The sequence below is a fragment of the Beta vulgaris genome, chromosome 7, assembly GCF_026745355.1.
Source record: "Beta vulgaris subsp. vulgaris cultivar EL10 chromosome 7, EL10.2, whole genome shotgun sequence".
NCBI classification, from domain to species: domain Eukaryota; kingdom Viridiplantae; phylum Streptophyta; class Magnoliopsida; order Caryophyllales; family Amaranthaceae; genus Beta; species Beta vulgaris.
In genome coordinates this window covers 54,806,001-54,830,994 of record NC_079208.1, presented here as the reverse complement: position 1 = coordinate 54,830,994, position 24,994 = coordinate 54,806,001, and the positions used below count along the sequence as shown (strand labels likewise).

The 24,994-nt window shown below is 33.6% G+C and overlaps 1 protein-coding gene across 1 annotated transcript; it reads left to right on the top strand.

Moving 5' to 3' along the window:
- The first annotated feature begins 8,948 nt into the window (after positions 1-8,948).
- Positions 8,949-12,180, top strand: LOC104899850 (aluminum-activated malate transporter 2). Its single transcript, XM_010687132.4, has 6 exons — positions 8,949-9,351; positions 9,707-9,847; positions 10,036-10,308; positions 10,880-10,989; positions 11,202-11,348; positions 11,591-12,180. The coding sequence occupies exons 1-6, from the start codon at positions 9,096-9,098 to the stop codon at positions 12,041-12,043; spliced, it is 1,380 nt and encodes a 459-aa protein (XP_010685434.2). The 5' UTR covers positions 8,949-9,095; the 3' UTR covers positions 12,044-12,180.
- The last annotated feature ends 12,814 nt before the right edge of the window (positions 12,181-24,994 follow it).

Here is a 24,994-nt window from a genome sequence, read left to right as displayed (position 1 = left end):
GCTCTTGTCTCATCCAAAGATGTAAAATTGGTCTTCTTGCCAATGATATGTACAGTATTTGATGAAAGTTAATCTAGAAAATTCTAGATAGGTCATGTAATGTAAGGAAAAATCTTATATGCATGTCTTAGATTTGTCTAGAAAAATCTTGTAAAATATCCATGTAAAAAAAATCTAAGTTTAGAATATTTGAGTGTGTGTTAGAAATATCAAGGTCTAGAAAAATCTAGAAACTAAGGTACAATAACTATAAATATGTTGTATGTGTATGAGTTAAGGGGGAGAAAAAAAATGAGAGGGAGCCAAACAAGTGAGCTCCACACAAGACATTAGGAAAGGTAGAAACAAAGAGTTCTACCAATGAGATAAATGACAGACATGAGCTCTCACAAACACACTTGTACAACTTAATTATCAATGAAAATACAATTTTATGATACTATTTGGGTCCATCAAAACTTCCGTGTGCGCCACAAATTCTATCAGACATCAATGTAATCTCTACTTCTAAGTCATGTCTAGAATCGTATCAGTTATATGGTCTAAGCTCCAACTTCACAAACTTCGGTTTATTTAGCTTTCAAGATAGCCCAGCTGAATCATACCGAATTCGAGAGTATTACAGCACTATCAAGATTCATGCTAGTGATCACAGACCCATTGCCAACCCCAAAGGTGCAAGTATAGTCAAAAGAAAGATTAACATGAGTTTCGAATTCGGGTTCACCAACATCATCCATTCTGATGTGTAGAATGGGTACTAAATAAGCTGTGACTAAAAAATGTTAGCCGTGGCCTTAAACATGCTAATATTGAAAAGAAAATGCTTGCAAATTCCGGAAGTTGTAGAGACTCACAACAAGAACAAGGTTAGTCGTTGGTTTTGAGGTCTTCAGAAACATATATGATTCGCTTGGGAATTAACTACAACAAGGTTAGTAATCTCTGTATAATGTTGGTGTAGTTCTCGATATTTTAAGAAAATTGATACAATTGCTTTGATAAGAAATTGTGGGTTTTTTTTATGTTTTTTTTGTTGGGTGAATTTTATAATACTAGTGCAAATTCATAAATATGCCTAAATTGATAACAGGAAGTCTGTTTGCATGTTTAATGGAGATTGGGATAATCTCTATTATATAAGGGAAGGGGGAGCAATTGTGTCCTTTTTTGAAATGCCTATTTTGCCCTCTTCATTTTCTAAATTATAGAAGGAATGTCAAAATCAAAATCGACACTCAAAGAAAACTACAAAAAATTAATTTATAACACTCACTCACAAATCACTTAAAAGAAGAAACTTTACGAATCACTCATACAATTGAGAAAATCACGTTATAAAAATCACGCAAATCACTCAAATAATCAGGAAACTTTATTAAAACTTAAAATTAACATACAAACTAAAACTAATAACCTAGAACGTCAATACATACGAAAACATTTACAAAAATTTACTTATAACTATTCTCAAGAACCATTCATAACTACATACTCACAAAAGTAACCAATAAACACAAATTTGATAAAAACATAAGATTTTGACGGCGATATCACACATTCATCCATCGACATTTTGCAAATTTCCAAAAAGGTACATAATTCTTTTAACCTTCAAAATTATTTCACATTAGTTGAAATAAACAATAACAACTTACTTGACTGTTATGTAGTTAAAAGAACAATAACAACTTACTTGACTGTTATGTAGTTAAAAAAAATGGAGATGATAGCAATGAGTTCAAAAGGGCTTTTATATAATCAGACTTAAATATAATTCATTTTCATATAAAACATATTTTGTTTTTTCTAAAAAAAATGCCAATATTAAAATTTTTGCCCAAAACTTTTTCAAAAAATCCATGTTCAGAAATAAATTTTGAAAAACAAAACAATATCAAACCTTTTACGAACAATTTTTGCAAAAATCCATTTTCAGAAAAAAAAAACTACATTAATTTGCGAAAAGAAACAATTTTTGTTTTTCTAAAAAAAATTCCAATATCAAATTGTGTATGAATAATTTAAAATTTCATTTTAAATATAATTGAAGCTCGAAGTGTTAAAATTTAGAAAAGGACAAAATTTAAAATGATGAAAATTTTAAATATCAATGTGTGAAAACAGAATTTAGAATTTAGACAAGGAAAAAGAAACTGAATTTAGTTTATACTTTTCGGTTACAATTTTGGGATCATGGATCAAATTTTACCCTTTCTAATGCCTAAAAAGGGTAAAATTTATGTTTTAAAAAAATGAGGCACGCATCGCGTGCGTAAATTGCTAGTATAGAGAATTAGAGGAAGAAGAAGAGAAAGAGTTATTGTATATATGCTAACGCGGTTTTCTTCAATTTATATGTCTATGTTGTGTTTTTGCACTCCTTGAAATCTTCTTTTGTCTTGTTTCAATTGAGTATGTTTTCGATGGTTTATTACTCCCTCCGTTTCATAATATATTGCGTGTTTCTTTTAATTTTTTATTGGCATGCTTCAATGATTTGTAAAAGTATAACCTATTTTTATCATGTCTTGTCTTTATAAGTTTATAACTATTAGACACTTAGTAGAACAATGAATAAGTAAAAGGAGAAAAAAAAATCTTTTTAGTTAATTAAGAGAAGCTGCCATGAGTAAATTGCTTTCGTACTACTACCTCCGTTTCTTTTTAATTGTTACACTTTGACATTTTACACTATTCACAAATTGCACTTTGACCCTCGTTTGTGATTTATACGTGAATAAAAACATAGTCATGTGGGATCTTGTTAGATTCGTATTAGTATGTATTTTATTAATATGTAGTTTTTATATTTTTTACAAATACAAAATTAGAGATATAAAGGCTCAAAGTAGTGCATCGGCATGCGTGAAAAGTGTAAGTCTAACAATTAAAAAGAAACAGAGGTAGTATAATTCTAGGTTGTCATGCTAATTTTCTTTTTTAATGATATGATCAAGTAAGGATTTCATTAATAAAATTTTTTGTATAGAATACTACTCCCTCCGTCCTAAAATATAATTCTCATTTCCATTTTGGGTGTCCCAAAATTTAGTTCCCATTTCCATATTTAGTTCCACATTTTTCCGTAATTTGTCTAGAAAAACCGTGTCCCATCATTTATTTGCTTCTTGAATTTTGTTTTTTCCTTTGTTTATTCAACCAAAATGTTACAATTAACGCTCTTTCACCAACTATTCTCCATTCTCTGTCCTAAAATCATCTTTTTCCATACAACATTTATTGAAATAAACAAAAAATCTTTACTATCTCTCTTAGATTCTACTTGCATAAATTACTGTGAAAAAAGGGAAATGAGAACTATATTTTGGGACTGAGAAAGTAGTACATAATCAGAAGTTGATAGGTTCACGACAAAACTACTTGGCACTGCACATACAAGAAAACATCTAGAAACAAAAAAAAACACTCAAAATTACAAACTATTGAGCCAATCTTTGTCTTGGAAACTGACATTCTTCGGCATAGCAGCTTGGATTCTAGCTTTAGGGCGTGTTCGACACAAGTTTTTTAAGTAGCTTTTAGTGTCTTGACTAGGTCAAAACAATTAAGAAAAATACTAGTGTTTGGCAAGGCAGTGGTGTAAGTAGCTTTTAGTGTTACAAGTAGTGTTTTAGGAGTGTTTGTGAAAAGCTATAATTTATAGCTTTTGGGGTAGCTTTAGTGGTGCATGAATTATATATTAAAGTTTTGTTTGAGTTTTTAATCAATTATTTGTAAACAACTACTTTGACAACTTCTTTTACTGAACATCAATATCTTATACCGCTACTTGGATAGCTAACAGCTAACAGCTACACACCAACCACTAACAGCTACCAACACAGCTAACAACTAAAAGCTACTAGCCTACTACTACATCTATTGTTGCCGAACACGTCCTTATAGTGTCAGTTCGAGCTCTTGCAAAAGATTTAGGCCTCTTGTAATGCTAATGTTAGGTTCCTAAATTTGGACATCGACTACTTAGCTAGTGTATATGGTGGAGATTAGATGCGAGACTTTTAGTTGGGACTAGTTGGGACTTGTGTGATAATATGATTAGATATGTGATTACGATGGTTGAATTTGTCATTGCTTATACTAAGGTATGCGCGAATACTTTGTTGTATGCAACTAGTATTCATGCTTGTTAGATGGGTTTTGTTAAAATTAGGTAATTTGAGCTTTAGGACGTAATTGTCTAGTTGGTATGGTTTGCTTAGTTTATCATCTACATTCTGGATCAGGAAACATTCTCATCTTATATGATACTGAATCCACTATGTAGAAGGCCACCTTATTATACTTTCATACAATAAAAACCTCTATAGCATAATATAAGAATATTAGGCAACATATTCTGATCATCTTATATGATATGATTATAGGCTTATAGCCCAACATCTTTTAACCTTTAGTTTTTATATCGTTTTGGTTGCAAAGGTTTTTGTCTCCTACTGGTATTAAAAAAAATTCAACAAATTGAGATCATTTATATTGAACCAGATTTACTCCAACATAACATGCCTACTTTTAAGTTTACATTATTACCTACTCTAGATTTCTCTATCTTACGCTCTTTAGAGCATCCTTAATGATGCATGGAAAAAAATAAGATCAAGTACTTGATCTTAAAAAGGTGCTCTTAATAATGAGCGAGAAAAAGACTGAGTGGTGATTGGAAAAAAAATGATATGGGATGAGTGAAAAGATGATCAGGCGTAGGAGTGGGACCCATCACCTTATCTGGCGAAAATTATTGCAAGACTTTGGTAGTATCTTGATAGTAATCTTCACCTGATTGCAAATGTGCTCTTATTCTTATTTTATTTCTAGTTCATTTGGTGAGTATATTTTTGTTGAAGATATGAATGATTGGGCCTTGGGCCGTGGTCGTTTTAGGTTCGTGACCTAAGGGAGCAGTTGTGCTGCGAAGGTTTATAGTGTGTATAGTCATAAGTCATAACCACCTTTTGATATTGTAAGCAAGAATTGGTTTGAATTCAAAAAAGAATTGGTTTGAATTGGTCTTACGATAGATATATACTTCCCCGTTTCAAAATAGTTGCACCGTATTCTTTTTTCGAAAATATCATAATAGTACATAAGTACAAGCCACTACAAATCAAGAAGAAATATGTACCTAGTCACGACTCAAAAATGTCCACCGCCTGTCCGTCGACCGTCCATAGAGGACATTGCTCTCCAAACCTTCTCCATTTATGTTTGCATTGGGTGTATCACTGTTATGCTGATTTTGTTGATTATATGTTAGATTTCATATTAGTTTTGCACAAATTAAATGTTAGATTACAAAAATGCATAATTGACCTAATTATTAATACATTTGTAATTGTGGTTTTGGTGAGATGACACTACGACAAATTGGCAGCATGTTGCATTTGGTGAGATATATCTTGATTTAGTTAATTTTTTACTATTTGATTGTATTTTGTAGTATTATTTGGATATTTGATTTTTCTAATACTATTTGGTTGTATTTTGTATTATTATCATTGGTTATATATTTTTTTCTTTTTGATTGAAATTTATTTTGCAGTGTTTTTTATTAAAAAAATATTTTAGTTTAGTGAACGATAATTGTGGTAAACCACCATTAGGAAATTCATGGATCCGCCACTGCAGACAGGAGGTTCGAGTCACGAACGTTGAGTAGGACAACAACATCGATTCAAAGCAACCAGCAGGAGTTCGTGGGGGCCGTTGAGGCTGCCACTCCGGTGAGGCGGTGACGCGTCACGTGTTGGAACAAGTGGAAGTGAATGAGATTTGAGATTGTATGAGAGAGAGGGAGAAAACGCGAGAGGTGATGAGAAAAGGGAGTTTTTTTTGAGTGAATTGGTTGTGAGATTTTATTTTTCTTTTTTTTTATGTTGGTGCACGTGCACCATGATGTTATACACTACATCCGCCACTGGCCCACTGTATCTAGTTGGTGCCTCTGCTCTATCGTCTACGTGAAATAGGAAGATACTTAAAATTCATTTCAAGATAAGTGATAAGGAAGGTATTTTAATTGAATAGATGATTGAAATTTTTGTTTACCATTACCACATTACCACTTTCTTCTTTGATCATCCCTAATAATGGAGTATAAAACTATTTATAACGTTCAACTATCATTTTAAACTTTTGGTTGAATGGATGCTCTGATAATATAAAAGTTTAATTTCATCCATCTCTCATTTAGTCAAATCTAAGTGGAATATTTTAGTGTTGGGTATAATCTTTTGGTTGAATTAATTCTCAGACACTCTCATCCAGCCGCTCCAACCTCGTCCCTTCCAACTCTTGTCACCAGTCACCACCACTAGTCCACGAAGACAGAAATTGTGTAGTGAGTAATTTGTTTCAGATAACACAAAGTGAAGGAGGTAATATTGAAATTTGTTAAGATGTGAAGATGGATTTTTGCGGGAATAATGGCGTTTGTCTGCATTTCAGAAGGAACTAACTAGGAAGAAGGAAAGTGTTACGTTTCCTTTTCTCTTCTTCCTCTTCGCTTAAAAGACTGTGATTTGTGGACTGATGTTTCACCATAGATTTAAAACAAAATTTGAGATCACTCAAACTAATATGTGGTAGAATTTTCTTGGAAGTTGGAACTCTATTAGATGGATCCAAATTCCAAACCGCGTAGCATAACAGACAACAGAAGTCCGTACGTATATTGTACCCTTAATTTGGCATGCGTTCAAGGACTTATAGTCTTGTAGACTTGTATAGTTAGTCCCTAAATTTAACTTTTTGGTTTTAAGTAAGACAGTAATCTTAGTACCATGGAAAAAAAAAAGGAATTCTAATTGTATCTCAAAAATCATAGTGAACAAAGATTTTCTATGTGGCGCTATAGCGGTTACATAACGTGGCAAAGTAAGAACATGTTTGGCAAAATTAGCGGTTCTAGTAGCTGTTGAGGGTAGCTGCTACCTATCCACTAGTATCTGTCAGCGATTAAATTAGTTGTTTAATTAGAAGTATTTGACAAAAGTAGCTATTGACAATTGTGAAAGACAATAAATGACATTTATTCTAATATGAAATGAACTATAACAATTTCATATGTTCGTTCAATAGTTAAATTCAAGATTTATTTTTTCAAAGAAGTTACACAAAAAGGAGTATACAACTTTTTAACTGCTCAAAGAAATGTATATATCTAAGAAAATATTCAACCTTCAAAAATTTTATATTACCAATTTTACTAAAATACTTGTAAAATATCTTATCTTTAAAATAAATATTTTGAATTACATCTTTGCTATTGTAAAATAAACATTGAATTGCCATAAAATAAAACTATTAATAAACAATAAAAGAAAAAAGAAATAAAAAACATTGATTAATAATTCTAACTTATGCTATATATAGTGTTTATTTGCAAGACCGCTACCTCTAAATCTCAAACGTTACTTGTAGTAACGTTCTACAACCGCTACTCATAATCTACTCCAGCTGCTACCCGCTACTACAACCACTACATTACCAAACACTCATAATTTTCTTAAGTAGTATTTTAATCTTGTCAAACCGCTAACCGCTACCTCAAACGCTAGTGCCAAACATGGCCTTAGCAACCTTCTCATGAACTCTAGATATAAATAAATTTGAATATGTTGACTACATAAAAAATATATTAGTGAAATGTCTTTTTTATCCTTAGCTATATATATATATATATATATATATATATATATATATATATATAAACTTAATTGAATATTTAGATTTTGTACAATTATATCCTTTCCTAGTTTTAAAAAGGGTCAAAAATTTCAATAAACTAAATAAGCATTACCAAAGTAACTTGACATAATGAGAAAAATGGTTACTCAATAAAAAAAATTACAAATTTAATTTGACTACAAAACTTTACCTCTAAATATTTATCTCAATTTCTAAAAACTTTATAGATTACACAGTATTTTGTATAACAATAATTATAAATCACACTTCTATAATTATTTTTGATGAACTTTATTAAGAATAGACCCAAACAATCGACGCACGCATCGTGTGCATAGAAAACTAGTATGTTAACCAAGAGTTCATACAATCCTACTTACCATAATCAACTACTTTACATAAGTACATGATTCTAGATAAGGAGATTAAATATATTAACATATATTGCACTAATAAAATATGCTTTTTCCGTAACAAAATAAATGTTACACTTTTAAAATTGCACTATTCACTTACTATATTTGACCATGCATTTTTTTTTAGTTTTGGATAAAATCAACCGTACGTTGCTATATGATATATTGATATGTTGTTGGATCCGTCTCAATGTATATTTAAATTTAAAAGGTATATGTTCTTTTACCTTAAGTGTAGATGTTCATTTATTATATGTTCTTTTCATTATAACATTTGTTCTTTTATAAATATAGATTTACACGTTCTTTAATTTTAAGCCGTGTGTCCTTTTCAAAACTAGAAAAGTTGTTGAAAAATGTTCGTGTTCTTTTATATTAATTATATGTTCTTTTTGGGTGCACCATGAGCATTGTGCACCTTAGTCCATAATCCACGCTTTGAAGGAAGTAGTAAAAAATTTCTACTGGTTGATAGGTTTTAATTGGTTGTGCACGTACAAATATATTACAACGCTATTGATTACTCCTAATAAACTACTAAGCCAACTTTAATTTCGTCTCCTCCCACTGCAGCTAAGTGCTGATTAGCAGCAGCAGTCACCATTCTTGGCACGACAGTGGGCACACCACTCACCTCTCAATTCAATTCAATTCATGCACACTCTCTCTCCTCCCTCAGTTTGTAAGATACACCATTTGCACACGCTTTTAACTTTTCAAAACGACACCACTAAGTTCATCTCATATTTAAAAACTCATCCTTTTCTTTATTTAATTCATATTTCATTCCATTATATACCCTATAAATACAGGTGACATAGTGCTTCTGTTGCTTGCCTTCCACTGATCTCGTGCTCATCTTCTCAAAAAAAAAAAATCTGCTAAAAAATATCGAGAAGCAGCAAAATAAAGGCCAAAACGATCAAAATCGAGTCTAATATTGTCATTTCATATCAAAATAGTGAGAATATGGGTTGGTTTAGCCGAGCATGCCAATATGTAATGTCTTTGTTTAAGAGATTAAAGGATAATATTGTCAACTTTGCCCTTGAGGCCAAAAAATTAGGAAAAGATGATCCTAGAAGGATTTTCCATGCCTTAAAAGTTGGCTTTGCAATCACAGTTGTTTCCTTGTTTTACTATTTCCAACCTCTCTATGATGGTTTTGGTGTCTCCGCTATGTGGGCTGTTATAACTGTCGTAGTTGTTTTCGAGTTTACCGTAGGTAAGTAAATATTACTCAGTTCAGTTCAGCTCTTTTATGCCGAAGAAAACAGGCTCTTAATGACTTAATCAATTAAACGTTATACCTACTTTAATCTTACTAATACTAATATATACTTTGATTAATATCCTTCTTCTGTTCTGAAATAAGTGAAACACTTCTTTTAAAAAGATTTCATATAAAAAAGAAAAATGTTTCACTTATATTTAGAACGGAGAGATTATACCATGCAATGGAGTAACATAATTTACATTACACGTAACTTTTTTTGTTCATGCAGCTGATTTATTGCTTTGGGATTAATATTTTGACATTATCATTGTTGATGATGTGAAATTTTTTGTGTGGCATGCAGGCGCAACATTAGGGAAGGGTTTAAATAGGATGATCTCGACATGTGTAGCAGGGTTTCTAGGGGTGTTAGCTCATTACTTGGCGGATCTATCAGGGGATATAGGGGAGCCCATTTTACTTGCTCTCTTTGCCTTTATAGTAGGTAAATATATACTACTATTACCATTTACCACAAAAGGTTAGAAATGTGGGAAAAAAAAACGATAGAGTATAAATCTATTCTTGGGGTCCCAACTACTATCGGCTTAAGTTTTTGGTTGAGGTCCATGAATAGATTTATACTCTAATTATGATCATAACGTAAACTAACATTAAATTTTTTGGGTGCAGCTGTGATATTGACATTCATGAGGTTTTTTCCAAAGTTGAAGGCAAGATATGACTATGGACTTATGATCTTCATCTTAACATTTTCTTTGGTGGCCGTATCTGGGTATCGAGATGATGAGGTGATAAAAATAGCGCAACAAAGATTGTCGACGATCATCATAGGAAGTTGCATCGCCATGCTTATTTGCATACTCATTTCCCCTGTTTGGATGGGAACTGAATTGCATAATCTCATTGCTTCTAATATTGAAAAGCTTGGCAACTTCTTAGAAGGTAAATCACCTTTAAATCTTTTGTCCTATTCAAGGACTTCCAATTACGTCGTAGTATAAAAACCTGAAAAACGAGTAGGTCGTCTCGTCACAAGCCTACCCCAAATTCATAAGCTCTTATGAGTTTCGGGTGATCTTAGTAATTTTATATCGCAACAACTAATGCCGTCTTGTCTTACTGAGCTAACGGTAATTATTTTAAGCGTTATAGCTATCATAAGATAATCACAATTTGTTGCGTGGAAATGGTTGACATAGTTCGATCATCTATTAGTTACATAAAAAAATATATAGAGAAGTTTAACAAGTTAATTAAAGATACGTAATAAGTACCAAGTACTAATACAAATGGTAATTTTGCACATCTTCTACTTTACTTTCGATGTTTTTTGTTTAACTAATATAGTAATCTGACTAGATGCTTGTTGCTGCAAAAGTTCGCTTGTAAAATTATAGCCAACTTTAGTGCAATAAGCTAAGCACCCACTATTTGCCCTTTTTTCACTTTTGAGATAGATCAGTATAGTAATTTTTTAACTCATCAATCTTCAATAATGCGCGAAAACCCACAGGATTTGGAACTGAATACTTGGAAACAAACGGTGAAAAGGCAAAGGAAGAGAAGTCTTTCCTTCAACAATACAAAAGTGTTCTAGGTACAAAAAGCACTGAAGAGACCATGGTAATTAAGCTCATATCCATTTCACTTCATTTAAAGAAGTTTAATTAAGTGTCGATGCCATTTGACTTAGTAGGTAAAGTCTTGTGGGGATAGTACCCAAGACATATGATCGAATCTTGTCTACATCATTGTGCTTAGTCGCTCATTTACACCAAAAAAAAAGAAGTTTAGGTAAGTTCAGTTATTAATATATATGTGTGATCATATTGTAGGCAAACTTAGCTTCATGGGAGCCTAGCCATGGTAAGATCAAGTTTCGTCATCCATGGAAACAATACCTGAAGATTGGAGCCTTAACTAGACATTGCGCCTACAGAGTTGATGCTCTCAAAAATTGTCTTTATTCCGACATTCAACAAGTATGCAACTTAAACATAATATTTATTTCCTCCATTATTTAAGTACATGCAACATTGTCATCAATATAATTATCATGATCTCAAATTGCTAAAATACGTTTTTAATCATTTTATTTCTATACCATACAACATTGATATTTTGAAAAAATAGATGGAAATGGATCTAACTTACATAGTTTTATATATAAATTTTGACCTAGCTAACATGTGTACGTTCAATAATATGTTTATATAACTACCAGGTAACACCAGAATCTCAAGAGAAGATGAAAAAAGCATGCAAAAGATTGAGCAGCGAATTAGGCAAAGTACTGAAAGAAGTAGGTACAGGGATGAAGAAGATGAAGAAGACATTAACAGTAAAAGAACACTTGACCCATACAAAATCAGCAGCTCAAGAGTTAAAAACCTTGCTTGAAGACAGAAGTTTATGGGAAAGTTTAAATCTTTTAGATGCTTTACCAGCATTAACAGTTGCTTCAATACTTATTGATATTGTAGATTGTGTAGAAAATATATTAGAGGCAGTACATGAGTTGGCCTCCATGGCAGATTTTAAGACCATGGATAGTGTAGTAGTCCCAGAAAAAGAACTCTCCGAGATTATTGTTGTTGGAGATGTCACTGATGATAAGAATAATGTCGCAGAAAAAGGGACTTCATCAGCAGAATCTGAAAGAAAGAGTTCCCCATAAATATTATATATGTGTAGCTGTCTAAGTGTACCACTGTTACTTCTAAGTTATCAGTGCTGATGGAGAGCTATAAATAACTCATTAATCATCATTAGTAACTCTTAATAATATTCAATTTGTTCTTTATGATCATATAATTGCATTATTATAAAGCATATGCACGTAATGATTTTCTTGTAAGTGAAATTAAGTTGTTAATCTCTACTTCTATACAACATTTACAATGACTCAGAGTCTCAGAATTCAGAAGTAGCATATGCAATATATATGCTTATGGTCTTGCATTAATTATCACTTATGTAAGTTCTATTGAGTATCAATCTAGTAAGTAATAGCAAACAATACTAGAACAACATATAAAAAAAGTAATAAATAACACACAAGAACTTTTACGTGGAAACTCAAGAACTGGGGGAAAAACCACGAATATGCACTAGGAATCGATGAACGTTCAAGAAAGATTACAAAAACACTCCATGAACTCTCTATAGCTTTCTCTAGATCTCTTAATTATGTGAATAATGATGTAGGATACAATAATAGACGATGCCCCCTCGAAAAACCGCGTTTTCGCGTCAAAAACGACCTAAAACACCCACCACCTGATCGGGCACTTAAGTCGAAGTCATGTCTTGTATGCGGGCCCGACCGGGGGAAACACGCCCTGTCGTTGTTCGTTGTTCCCTCCCGATCGGGCAAAGTGGCCCGAAGCCATCAGGTGAAACACATAACTCCCTGCTGCAGAATTCTTTATGGGTTTGCCCGACCCGATCGGGCGAACTCCCTTTAACAATATTTTTGACATTTTTCCTTCTACGCAACCTCATCTCCGCACCCATACACCTCCATGAGCTCCATATTAATCAATATACCCAACAACTTATTCATAAGAGTCTTAGAATTATCACTTATGCTTATGGTCTTATGTGAAAATTAGCCCTTATGGTCTTGCATTAGTTATCCTCTTACTTCTTTCTAAGATATATGCTTCTCAAATATAAAATGAAATAAAAATTAAGATAAATCTAGTATATCTAATTATCTATTATTGGAACTCTTTAACAAATGATGAAGGCAATAGCCAAAGAATCTAAACAAAACCCTAATCAAGCAAAAATAAAATATGGAAATTAATTAATAAAATGTTTTCGGGTCCTAAATGAAATTAGATGGTTTGAAAAGTCTAAAGATCACGGCATAGTGGTGAGTTAGACTCGTTGACCCATTTTTATTTCCGCAAAGGTATTTTATTAAGACTTTTGACACCAGAAACCTGACTAGTAATAAGCCATTTTAGGCTTTTTCGACGATGAGACTTTTTCGTCGAACTGTGCAGCTAACGTCAGGAAGGGGAGGTAGCATATAAAAAGGCAATGGGTCGGTTTTGGGCTTGCCCCGATAAAGCTTTCACTTGGTCAGGCCCGGCCATGTACCATGCTAGGGCGGGTCCAACCAGGTGAAAACCATGGTTCGGACTTAGCATGGTTACATGCATAGGTAACATGTTGTCGTGGGTAGACTGTGATGGTAGACTTTCCCTAAAAAAGCAAAAACGACAAACTTCCATGTCTAATTTTTTTTTTCAAAGGAGTCCACTAAAGGTTCCTATCAGACCACATATCAACGACCCTCATTCACTTATCATATAAAGTGACTTATACCTACTTTACTTATCGTTGCTTTTACCTTTCGAGTTTCTAAATTCACGAAAAAAAAAAGAAAGAAGAAGTAATCATGTGTGTTTTGGGAGTACTGCAATGTCATATAGTCGTCCTCCTTTATTTGTTAGTATTTGAATAGATTTGTTCATGTTTTTAGTGGGTTAATATACATATATACAATGCTTATTTAAGTCAACATGGGATCCAGACTATCTTTTTTGTTTGACGAAGATTGTAGACCACAGGTAGAGTCAGCTACCAACAAAACTATTATATCGAAGATGATGAGTGTATTTGGGAAGAAATAATAAAGGAATTGATCAAATGTTACGCAGTTATTTTATACTTGAGTATATTGTATACACGATCGATTTTACATACAAATAATAAAGCTGTTTTATAATTTCATTTCTTTTTGTAGTATTTGCACATTTGAATGTGTATCATGTAGCTAATTTGTTCATTTGGATGGCCATAATAAGCAAATAAGCAAAGATAAAAAAAAAATTATATATATGATGCACATAACAGGGTATATGATTAAAAAATTTATTCAAGAGATGGAAAAAGTTATGTCTTTATTATGTCTTAAACATCTGAATGAACCACTAGACAAGAAAGACACTACTACTTTAGCCTCTCACTAACGCTCCCCCCCCCCAAACCCTAAAACACAAAACTCACCAGTCGCATACCTTCCCAGGCTTGGCGGCGGCTAATATCTCAACCTAGTTGCCGGCCACCCTACTTCCGTCGACTGTTAGTTTTTAGACTTAGGTTTTCGGTCAGGTAGTTCCCTATTTAGTGTTCCCCCCCTCCCCCGCTGCTTCCCCCGCCCAGTTCTCGTTGTTATTCCCCCCTCCTTCGCCGCTTTTCCCCGCCCACTTCCCCTTCGCCGTCCCCGTCCCCGTCCCCTGTTCGGTGGTTGTTTGGCTGTCTGCGACTGAGTTAGGGTCACCGTCGCTGCCGTGTACGTATTCCCCTCCTATGTTTTAGTTTCAATAGCTTAGTGGCTTAGGTTTGATCTACATCCCCTGTTTGAGTATAGTTTGTTTGTGAGTTAGGTTTGCTTAGGTTTGTGTAGTGCTTGTTTGTTCGCACCATGGTTGTAACACCCCCAAATTTCTCTCTTTTGGAAACTTATTTTAATATAAAACTCGTTGAGAAACTTGAGAGTATTACCGCCACGTGATAACGTTAAAGGCTTTAATACTAACTACTAACTGAACTTAAACTAATGCAGCGGAAATAACTTAAATAACTTCTCTTTATTAATATAAACTTTATTGTACAACTATATAACAATGGATTAAAGAAAATAAAATAACAACTCCTTGACTAATTATGATTCCTCACTAGCTCCCCCATATGAAGTATGCATCATATCAACCTGTAAAATCTGCTCACCAAAAGGGTCATCACAGGGACAAAGCCATAAAACAAAACAAAACGCGTGTCAGTAAAAATACTGAGTACATGTATATGCGGAATATTAAACACTTTATTTAATTAAACTTTTGAAATATTTAATTTCAAAAAAAAAACCTTTCTTGGATACTTGATATGAATAATATAAAGTATATAACCTTGATAAAAATCCTTTTTCCTTGCCTAGGTACCTTGCCTAAAGTGTGCACACCCCCCAAGTTTAGTATTCCTTACTGAGTCTATTACGAGGGGAACTACCTTGTCCACATGACTTATACAAAAAGTATATGGGTAAATAATATAATAGCTACCGTTCTTGCTAATAAATAACAAGCCATGGCCTCTTTATAATTGTGATCATAAAAGATCATATTAATAAAAATCCTTCGGAAATAATCCTCCTTTAAAAAGAATAATAATTCTTATATAAAACTTTAGCCATATAAAGGCATAAATAAAATAACTTGCTTAAGGGTTAACCTTTGAAAAATAATAATAGTTCAAAAACGCTCCTTTCTAAATATATAAACATGAATCTAAAGATCAAACTCCTTCTAAAATATTTGAATATAAATTCAAAGATCAAACTTTATAAATATATTATACGAAAGACATAATTCAAAGTTCATAAGTAAAATTTATAAACATTCAAACATGTTCATATAAAACAGATGCAGTTCATAATAAAACTCATAAAACATGTTTTTTGAATCCAAAGTATTTTACTAAAAACATGATACTACACTTGCAAAACAATTATTAAAGATCTACAAATACACGCACCTTGAATAACAATAACTACTAGGGAGAAAGAGAAAGGTAGGCTAAGAGGGAAAGTGAAAAATATGATGGGTGGAGACCCCTATTTATACTAGTTGGAAAAGTAGAATCGGAATAGGATTAGGAAATTAAAAGATAGATTTAGGGAAAAAGATAAACTAATCTAGTTAAGATATAACTAATATTTACGCTTATCCAATTAAGATTTCGAAAAGATATAAATCATCCCATATACATAATTATATAAGATAAAACAATTAAAAGATAATAAAAACAAAACTTATGAAACATATCAAGTCACTCAGCGTGAGTTGCCGCGGAATTTTTTTTTTTTTTTTTAAATCCTTTTTCTTTAAATCTTTTTCCTTTTTCTTCTTTTTGCAAACCTTTTTGAATTTTCTTTAAAACATTTTTAAATTTTGTTACTAAAGTACATAGGTTTTAAAACTAGTAAACTTAGGAACAACATCTATTTGGACTAAAATTTATTTTAAATACTCAAAATATTTCTAAAAACCTCTTTTAAAAGCCTTTTAAATATATAAAAGTCTTTTTAAAAACCAAAACTTTTCTATAAATATAAATATTAACTTACTAAAAATACGGAGTATTACAATGGTGGTCTCTGGTTTTGCGCGTTGGTCAATCACCCCCTCCTCGTCGCCGTCCGTTTGGTTTGACGTCCATGGTCCCCATCCCCATCCTCTCGTCTGATAGGAACAGTCCCCTGTTTACTGTTGTGGTTGTTTTGGGCTCCCCCTCCCCTATAGTATTTTCGGGCTCCCCTTTCTCCTCCTCTCTGTTAGTGTCGGGCTCCCTTTTCCCCTAATCCCTTGTTAGTGTTGGGCTCCCCTGTATCCTACCTCCTTGTTAGTGTTGGGCTCCCTTTTTCCCTACCCTCCTGTTAGTGTCGGGCTCCCCTTTTCCTTCCTCCAAGGTTAGTGTTAGGTTCTCCTACTAGTTCTATTGGCTGTCAGTATGTCCAGTTTTTTTTAGTAAAATACGCGTTTAATATCCAAATGAAAGGAGTGCGTTGTTTTCGAGTTACTAAAGTGGTTATCGGTGGTTGGTTGTGGCCATCGAAAAATGTTAGTCAATTGGGTCAAGATTGGTGGTTCAAGGTAGTAAAAGTTAAGTATGTCGTTTTTTTGGAATATGTGCTGCGGGACAAGATGACTCACGATGATCGTGAGCAAGGACGAGGTGCTAATAGGCTTTCATGGTTGGGATGTATATTAACCGATTTTGAAAATTGTACCGAAGATGTGTTCGAGGGCTGAACTTATTTGGTTCTCCTTTTAGCTTGGCATTGATCTTATTGGTCTTTGCCTTGAAAACTTCAAATCTTCAGGCGAAACCCCAGTTGTGTCTGGGGGTTTACAGCACACCCACTCATCAGCGTTTCTCCATCATCATGGAGAACTGTGAAATACTCTCGTTTTAGAGTAGTGAGTCACAATGGAACATGACTCCTCAAATAGTCATGAGCTTAGAATCCCAAGTGATGGCAGATCGTTGGGTTTGCTCATACAGCGAGACGCGACGCTCATTGTTGGTTGTTCGTTGTCTGAATTGTGATCGTCAACCGCTTCTTCTACCACTTCCATCAGCTAGCCGAGGTTTGCATCCACCATCATCAGCATTGACCAGCGACGCTCCCCTTTCTACACGACTTTGTATCTTTTTTATTTATTTCTGTATTAGGTGGAATATATTACGAGCTCTTAAGGATCCTTTAGGTTTATTTGTTTGTTTTAATTTGGGTTGTATTAGCATTAGCATTAGGTTGTACTTCCTATTTTAGTTTATGTATGATTTCCCGATGTCAAAAAAGAAAAACATCTGGATGAACCTTTGTTCCCCTATTCGAAAGGTGGAACGAATCCTCTTTTTTAGCATCATTGCTCTCATTATCCTTACTTATAATCCCCAATTAATATGGGATGGAAAGTTATAAATCTTTTAGATGCTACTGTTGCATCTGACGCATAAATATACATATAATTTTATAATGTTTATGTTGTGGTATATAGTATCTATGTTTTTTTATATGATACTAATTTTTATCGTCTCTCTTTTATTTTACCAAAATATAATCATTATATAATTATTTGTTACATGTAATTGTGGCATCTAATTGTTAGACATTTATCAATATCAATCATGAATTCTTTGCTCGTAATGCTTGTGTTGTCGAGGTTGAGGTCGAGCTTAGGCTCTTGGAATGTGGCTAGGGGTTGTGGGTCTATGGTCCTTTTTGGACCCCAGCAATCATGCTGGTTTGTCACTGATTACAAGGATCTCGCCTTGGCGTTATTAGCGTGGGTTACTAGCTGTTATATACAAGACTCTTACCTTGCTAATTGATTTCCTCCCTTGATTTTAGCCTGTTCCATTTTCCCCTTTGCATTGTTGTATACACACCAAAAATTCGATATTCTCATTCCACAAATGTTCTCTCTGATATGGGCACATATTGATCTCCATCGTGCGTTGTTTGTGAGTGCACACGAACTACAGAGCCGTGCTAAACTACTAATCCTGAAGGATGATCGTGTTGTTTTTACTTGCTTGCATTGTTCGTTTTAGCGCAAAATTGTCTTTTAGGACAATAATCTTCCCTCGTCGTGGCTGTCGGCTATTTCATTTGGTTCTTTAGTTTGGTAAGTTTATAGACGGTTATTATTGCGACAAAATTTACCCTTTGAATTAAGTACAATACTGAAAAGGCCTTACTAATATTGTAAAAGATTAGAAAATAGAGCAAGATATTTACGATCGTCATCTTACTTTTGATGAATACTTTAGTTATTCTTATTTAAAAGATTACAACTATTGAGATACTGATCTTATTAATGAAACACACCACATCATCATATAGACATTAGAAAATTTAACCCATAATTCATGATGTATTACTTCTATAATTGGCATTTTTTTTTCTTCGGTTTTTTTCACCAGGTATCCCTGTGGTTTTTCAAAATTCATGAGGCACCCCTAATTTTAAAAAAATGCACCAAGTACCCTTACTGTTTCAATACCAAATACCCTTAATGACTAACGGCGTCAAGTTTCCATTAGTCATTAACCTTAATTAAACCTCTAGCTCTAATTAAGCCCTCTAACCCTAATCCATAACCCTCTAACACCACATCCCTAACTTAAACCCTAACCCTCTAACACCCCTACACCCACCCCCAACCTAAACCCTAACCCTAACTACCCACCCACCCAGGCACCATATCCCCCCTCCTACCTCCCCTCCCCCTTCCCTCCACCCCTGCAACCACCATGATTGCCGCTAGCCCAGCCCCCACGTCCTCCCATCCCCTCTACCACCGCAGCCCACACCCCTCCCTCACCAGCATAGCCCCCTTCCTGTCCCCTCTGTCGCTGCCCATCCCCCCACCTGTAAAAAATCAACCCCTATAATCCACTCACCTTCTCCCTCGACCCACGACCCAAATCTTCCGGGCTCTCTCCTCCAACGACTGCAAATGCCACTCCTTAGTCTGCAAACGCCACCTTCGCTTAGATTTTAGGGGAATTCGAAGGGGAGGGGTAGGGACTGGGAATTCAACGGGAAGGGGGTGTGGGCTGGGGAATTCGGCGGGGAGGCGGTGAGGGTTGGGGATTGGGAATTTGACGGGGAGGCAGTGGGGGCTAGGAAGTATGTGGGTGGTGGTGCGTGGTGGTGAGGGTTGTGTGGGTGGTGGTGGGGCTGCGGGTACGTTGGTGGGGGAAGGAGGCTACCAATGTGGGCTGAAGTGGGTGGTGGTGGGGGCTACGGGTACATGGGTGGGGAGGGTAGAGGGGGGGTTGTGGTGGTTGTCGATTGGATAGTACGTTAGGGTTAGAGTTTAGAGTGGGGTGAGGTGTTAGTGGGTTAGGGTTTTGGGGTTAGGGTTAGAGGGTTTAATTAGGATTAGAGAGGTTAATTAACCTTAATGACTAACGGAAACTCAACACCGTTAGTCATTCAGGGCATTTGGTGCATTTTATTGAAACAGTAAGAGTAGTTGGTGCATTTTTTAAAATAAGAGATACCCCATAAATTTTGAAAAACCACAGCAATATCTGGTAAAAAAAACTTTTTTTCTTTTATAGTATAAAAATATAGTGTGTATATTGCATCTTCGGTGGACGTCACACGTCTATCTTTTTTAAATGGCGACATTCAAAATCCAAATTCACTGCTAATTATGATTGAGGTCAAGAAAATACCTTGTGCTATACGCACTTGGAACGTCAATTCTAGAAGATAATATAAGTATTATTTCAATATAGACTATAATAGTAAGAAAAGCTGTTTTAGTGGTGTGACGATGGTGTATTACAAAAGTTGGTAATGACCGGCCCCTGTGTACTTGTAAGTACAACGAATGACATCGGGCTAACGAGGCCTTGTACTTTTGTCTTTTCTGCTTAATAAAGTTAATATAGCTTAGGTTAAATAGTGACTTGATTATTTTAAATCTATACGTGGGACTATTAATTTTACACCTCCCTATTATTCTTAGCCGATCGATCATGACACCATTAGTTTCTTTTTCATGTCATTATCAAATTTATTCACGACATTGTATATATTAATCTGGGAGTATTTGTAGTTCATTTGCCAACTAAAGCACCCAATAATTCGAACACTAGGTGTTGTTTGGTTGGAAGCTATTTCCCTTGGAAATACAAATTCCTAGGAAATACATTATGAGTGTTGTGTTTGGTTGAAGGGAAATAGGAGAAGCATAGGAAATACAAATTCCAAGGAAATAGAATTTCCCATGAAACATGGGAAATCACTCACCAAGCCCCCCCTTGGTGAGTAATTTCCTAGGAAATGCAACTTCCTATGGTGTCAACCAAACAATTTTGTCTAATTCCTAGGAAATTAACAAGGGAAAGAATTTCCCATGAAATGTAAATTCCCATGGGAAATTACTTCCCATGTGAACCAAACGAGGCCTAAGGTCTCGTTTGGTTCACATGGGAAGTAATTTCCCATGGGAATTTACATTTCATGGGAAATTATTTCCCTTGTTAATTTCCTAGGAATTAGACAAAATTGTTTGGTTGACACCATAGGAAATTGCATTTCCTAGGAAATTACTCACCAAGGGGGGCTTGGTGAGTGTTTCCATGTTTCATGGGAAATTCTATTTCCCTTGGAATTTGTATTTCCTATGCTTCTCCCATTTCCCTCCCACCAAACACAACACCCATAATGCATTTCCTAGGAATTTCTATTTCCAAGGGAAATAGCTTCCAACCAAACAACACCTAAATCAACACTTGAATCCGGTAATCAAGATAGTTATGATGATGACAATCAGTGATGGCCGACCATATAACGAGGTCAAGGATTTTATTTTCCTTTGTTATATTCAGACAATAGTCCCAGGAGGATGTTTTCTTAAAAAATAAAAATGACAAATGAAATTGTTAAGTAATATATATATCGTTCTAAATTGTTTTATATCATTATGTTTGAAATAAATGGTAATATACTACGTCTATGCATAATTTTTAGTACTAGGTACGATATGGTGAAACATTTTTCTTATGAGAATATACATAATTGACATTTTTTAGGATTATATGGTCGAAAGTTAAAAGTTGAGTTCTTGTAATGAGGCAGATTTAATTTTCTGTTCATGGGGTTATGATCAATAATTTTCAATAATACCAATTATTAATCAAGATTATATATATACACTTATACATGAACACATATCCCTCACACAAAAAGAAAAAGAAAAAAGGAGCACATATTCACATTTTATACAAGCTATGATTTTTCATAAGGTAGGTCATAATTTATGTAGGAAACATTACACATAATAATTAACTAGGTAATTAGATATTATTCACTTGAATAAAACTACATATCAAGAAATGGTAAAAGCCATTCAAACTCATACTTTCGGTCCCATCCCACTACTAGAATGAGCAAAAGCCATTCAAAGAGGTATTACAAACAGACAAATCTATTCAACATTATGCAGAGAATAAAGCTCGTTGATCTCCTTTCAGAAAAAAAAAAAGCTCGTTGATCTTGGATCAAAGATTTAGGTCCTCATGATACATTGATCATCTACTAATGGACATATAATTTTATGATTTATTTTCTTACTTTAGGTAAGTTATAGTTTTAGTCTGGACAGAAGAATTGGGTATATATTTATCATCAATAAGTACTATTATTATTTGTATATAAATTTAGTCTATGCTCAAGTGTCGGTACTTGGTGCTTGTTGAGTCATGTAATGTTTTGATGATTGTAAGCAAATGATGATTTTCTAACTAACATGCATGTGTGTTAGACATCGATCTGCATATTACATTAACATAGAACAAGTCATGGAAGGTTGAATATATCACATCATGAGGGAATTTCATTAAGTTAGGGTCCTGAGGAGGAAATTCAAAGAGAGAAGAAGTCTGATTATACAAATGTGTTGCTAGACTTTATGTAAGATTCTAAACTATAACCAAATATGAAGAGTTCAAGAAAATTGATACACAAGCAAGCAGCAACAAAGTTCCTAAAATAGTTCTTAAAAGGAACACAAACAACGCGTTCCTATGTATATCCTAAGAGGAATATTGGATATGAAGTTACGAAGCAGTTCCTGAGTGGGAGCAGCAAGATGAAGTTTCAGAGTTAAAACAAGAAGTTCCTGAGCAGAAACTATGAGTGTGAAGATCCTTAGAGGAACTACACGTCAAAATTCCAGAGGTGGAGCTATCAACATGCAGTTCTTGAGTTGGAGCAGCATGGAGCATGAAGGCAGAAAATATGAGTATTTTTTAGGATTCATGTAAGCATGTGGAAATGTGAAAGGTAATGGAACAAGGTGTCAAAAGGAAATCGTAAGTATTTAAGGTTCAGCGAGTCTGTTGCATATTATTATTGTTGGAGTACAAGGTGACACTCAAGAAGAGGGGGGGGGGGGGTTGAATTGAGTGAGTAAATCTAATCGCTTTTCACAAAAACTTTGCTATAGCACTGTGCCTAACATAGTGTTATTTACTCGTAATTCTCCGATTTGTATTTTTGCGAAAACTAAAATGTAATTCAATATGAAAACAAATATCAAACACCAGAAATAACGTGGTTCAATCTCACCTCTGGGATCTACGTCCACACAAATTAAACTCTTTTATTATTTGAATCCTAAAATATCATAAACTCTTGATACAATAAGATTCCCCCACTACTAACCCTAGTAGTGCTCCACAACACTTAACTCTAAGTGTTGCCACTCTCTATAATAATGAAATTACATAAAGAAAAGATCCTCAAAATCGTGCTTCTTAGTCAAGCAAATTAGAAGACAATTACAAACGTTGAATAGTTACCAAAACTGACTAGAACTCTGTGCTATACTCTGTGCCTTAAGAAACTGTTTTCAGCTCTCGAAATCTCGATTATTTTTCTCTGAAAACGTGAGTTATGAAACCGAATTATAATCCCTTTTATAGCTTATGGACTGATCGAAAATCCTTTTCAAAGATATGTTTATCTTTTACTCCTATAATTAAGGGATAAAACCTTTTCTTTTTAGAAAACAATCTTTATCTTCTTCATCTTTATTTTTAACTCTAAGAAGATAAGTTTTTCTCAAATCAATGTTCATCTAAAACATTGACAGCCAAATTAGTATTCTTTTTATCTTAACTCGCACTTTTTATTTTTCGAAATTCTTTTCTAAAATAGTTTTTTTAAATCCGATTTTCACAAAAACTATTTATTCTCTGTTTTTCTAAAATCCTTTCATAAATCGGTTTTTATCAAAACTTTATCAAAATCATTTTCTTTGATAATCTTAAATTTTGAATTATTTTTTATTTTTAATATAGATATATGAAATCAATATGATTATTTCCTTAACTCTAAGAAAATAATAATCATCCCAATTTCACATTTCTATCTTTGGCACACAATATATCACAAAGTTCTAATATATTACATTTGCGCATAGTAACTAAACATGTAACAAAATCTTGAATATTCATTTCTTCAAAGTCTTCATCCTTTCATTAACTTCGAAGCTTGATAAACTTTCTTGAACCATTGTTACAATCATTCATATTCTAAAACATGCATATTGCTTCTCATCATCAAAACTTATGTAGACATGCACAACAATTATCTTAATATGTATGATTTAATTAGATTTTGTTTCTTAATAAATCTCTACTTGATTATTATTTTTAGATTATATGCATTATTAGTTGTTTTAGGATAAACTTTAATTTTTAAATAAATGATAATTTTTAAATAAAATAGTTTTAAATAAATTTGATCTTTGATTTTAATATATTTTGTTTATTTAATCTTATTTTATCAGTTTTTGGAAAATAAAACGCCTAGATTTATAATACGTATAATGAGTTTTTGTGAGAGCAAGAACTTGTAGACGTGAGTTCATGTATGAACAGAAAGTCATGTATTTATGTTAGTGTTATGAAAAAAAAATTCAGTAAAATATTTTGGCATAATTAAGAAAATAGAGTTTTGAAAAATATCTCTCGAATTATATTTTGATAAAACATTACTTTTTCTCCAAGTATTTATTTTCTTTTTGTTCCTATATTTACTCTAATTGTTTTACATGAACATGACATAAGTTGCGCCCAAGAAGCTAACTGCTTCTTCCCCAAGTTTCTCCCAACTAACTGATTATGGATTAGTGGAGAAATAAGTGGAAGTGATGTTGAAGTCTTGTGCATGCTATAAATAGAGGCTTTTGTCTTCATTTCAAATTGTATGACTTGTGTCATTCCATAAGGTCTGCTTAAGGAATAATGTTACAAAAGAATAATATTTTCTATTCCTTGTTTTGAGTCAGTTTTTGTGAGTTCCAAGTTCCTACAAGAGTCATGTTCTTTTACAGTTCTTTAGTTTCTATATACTAGAGTTAAATCAAATTATCAAGTGTTTGTATTTGAGTTTGGGTTTAAAGGGTGTGAGTGAACCCTTGTATTGAGGGACTTGGTTATATTATGAGTTTGAGTGAATTCTTGTATCAAGTTCGAGTTAGGAATTTGAGTAAGTTGTTGTTGTTTATGCGTAGACTTT

Excerpts from the sequence above, each read along its gene's own strand:
- LOC104899850 (XM_010687132.4), top strand. The coding sequence starts at position 9,096 with ATGGGTTGGTTTAGCCGAGCATGCCAATATGTAATGTCTTTGTTTAAG. Across the intron at positions 9,352-9,706 it reads TGTTTTCGAGTTTACCGTAG|GCGCAACATTAGGGAAGGGT; the intron begins GTAAGTAAATAT and ends TGTGGCATGCAG. Across the intron at positions 11,349-11,590 it reads TTTATTCCGACATTCAACAA|GTAACACCAGAATCTCAAGA; the intron begins GTATGCAACTTA and ends TATAACTACCAG.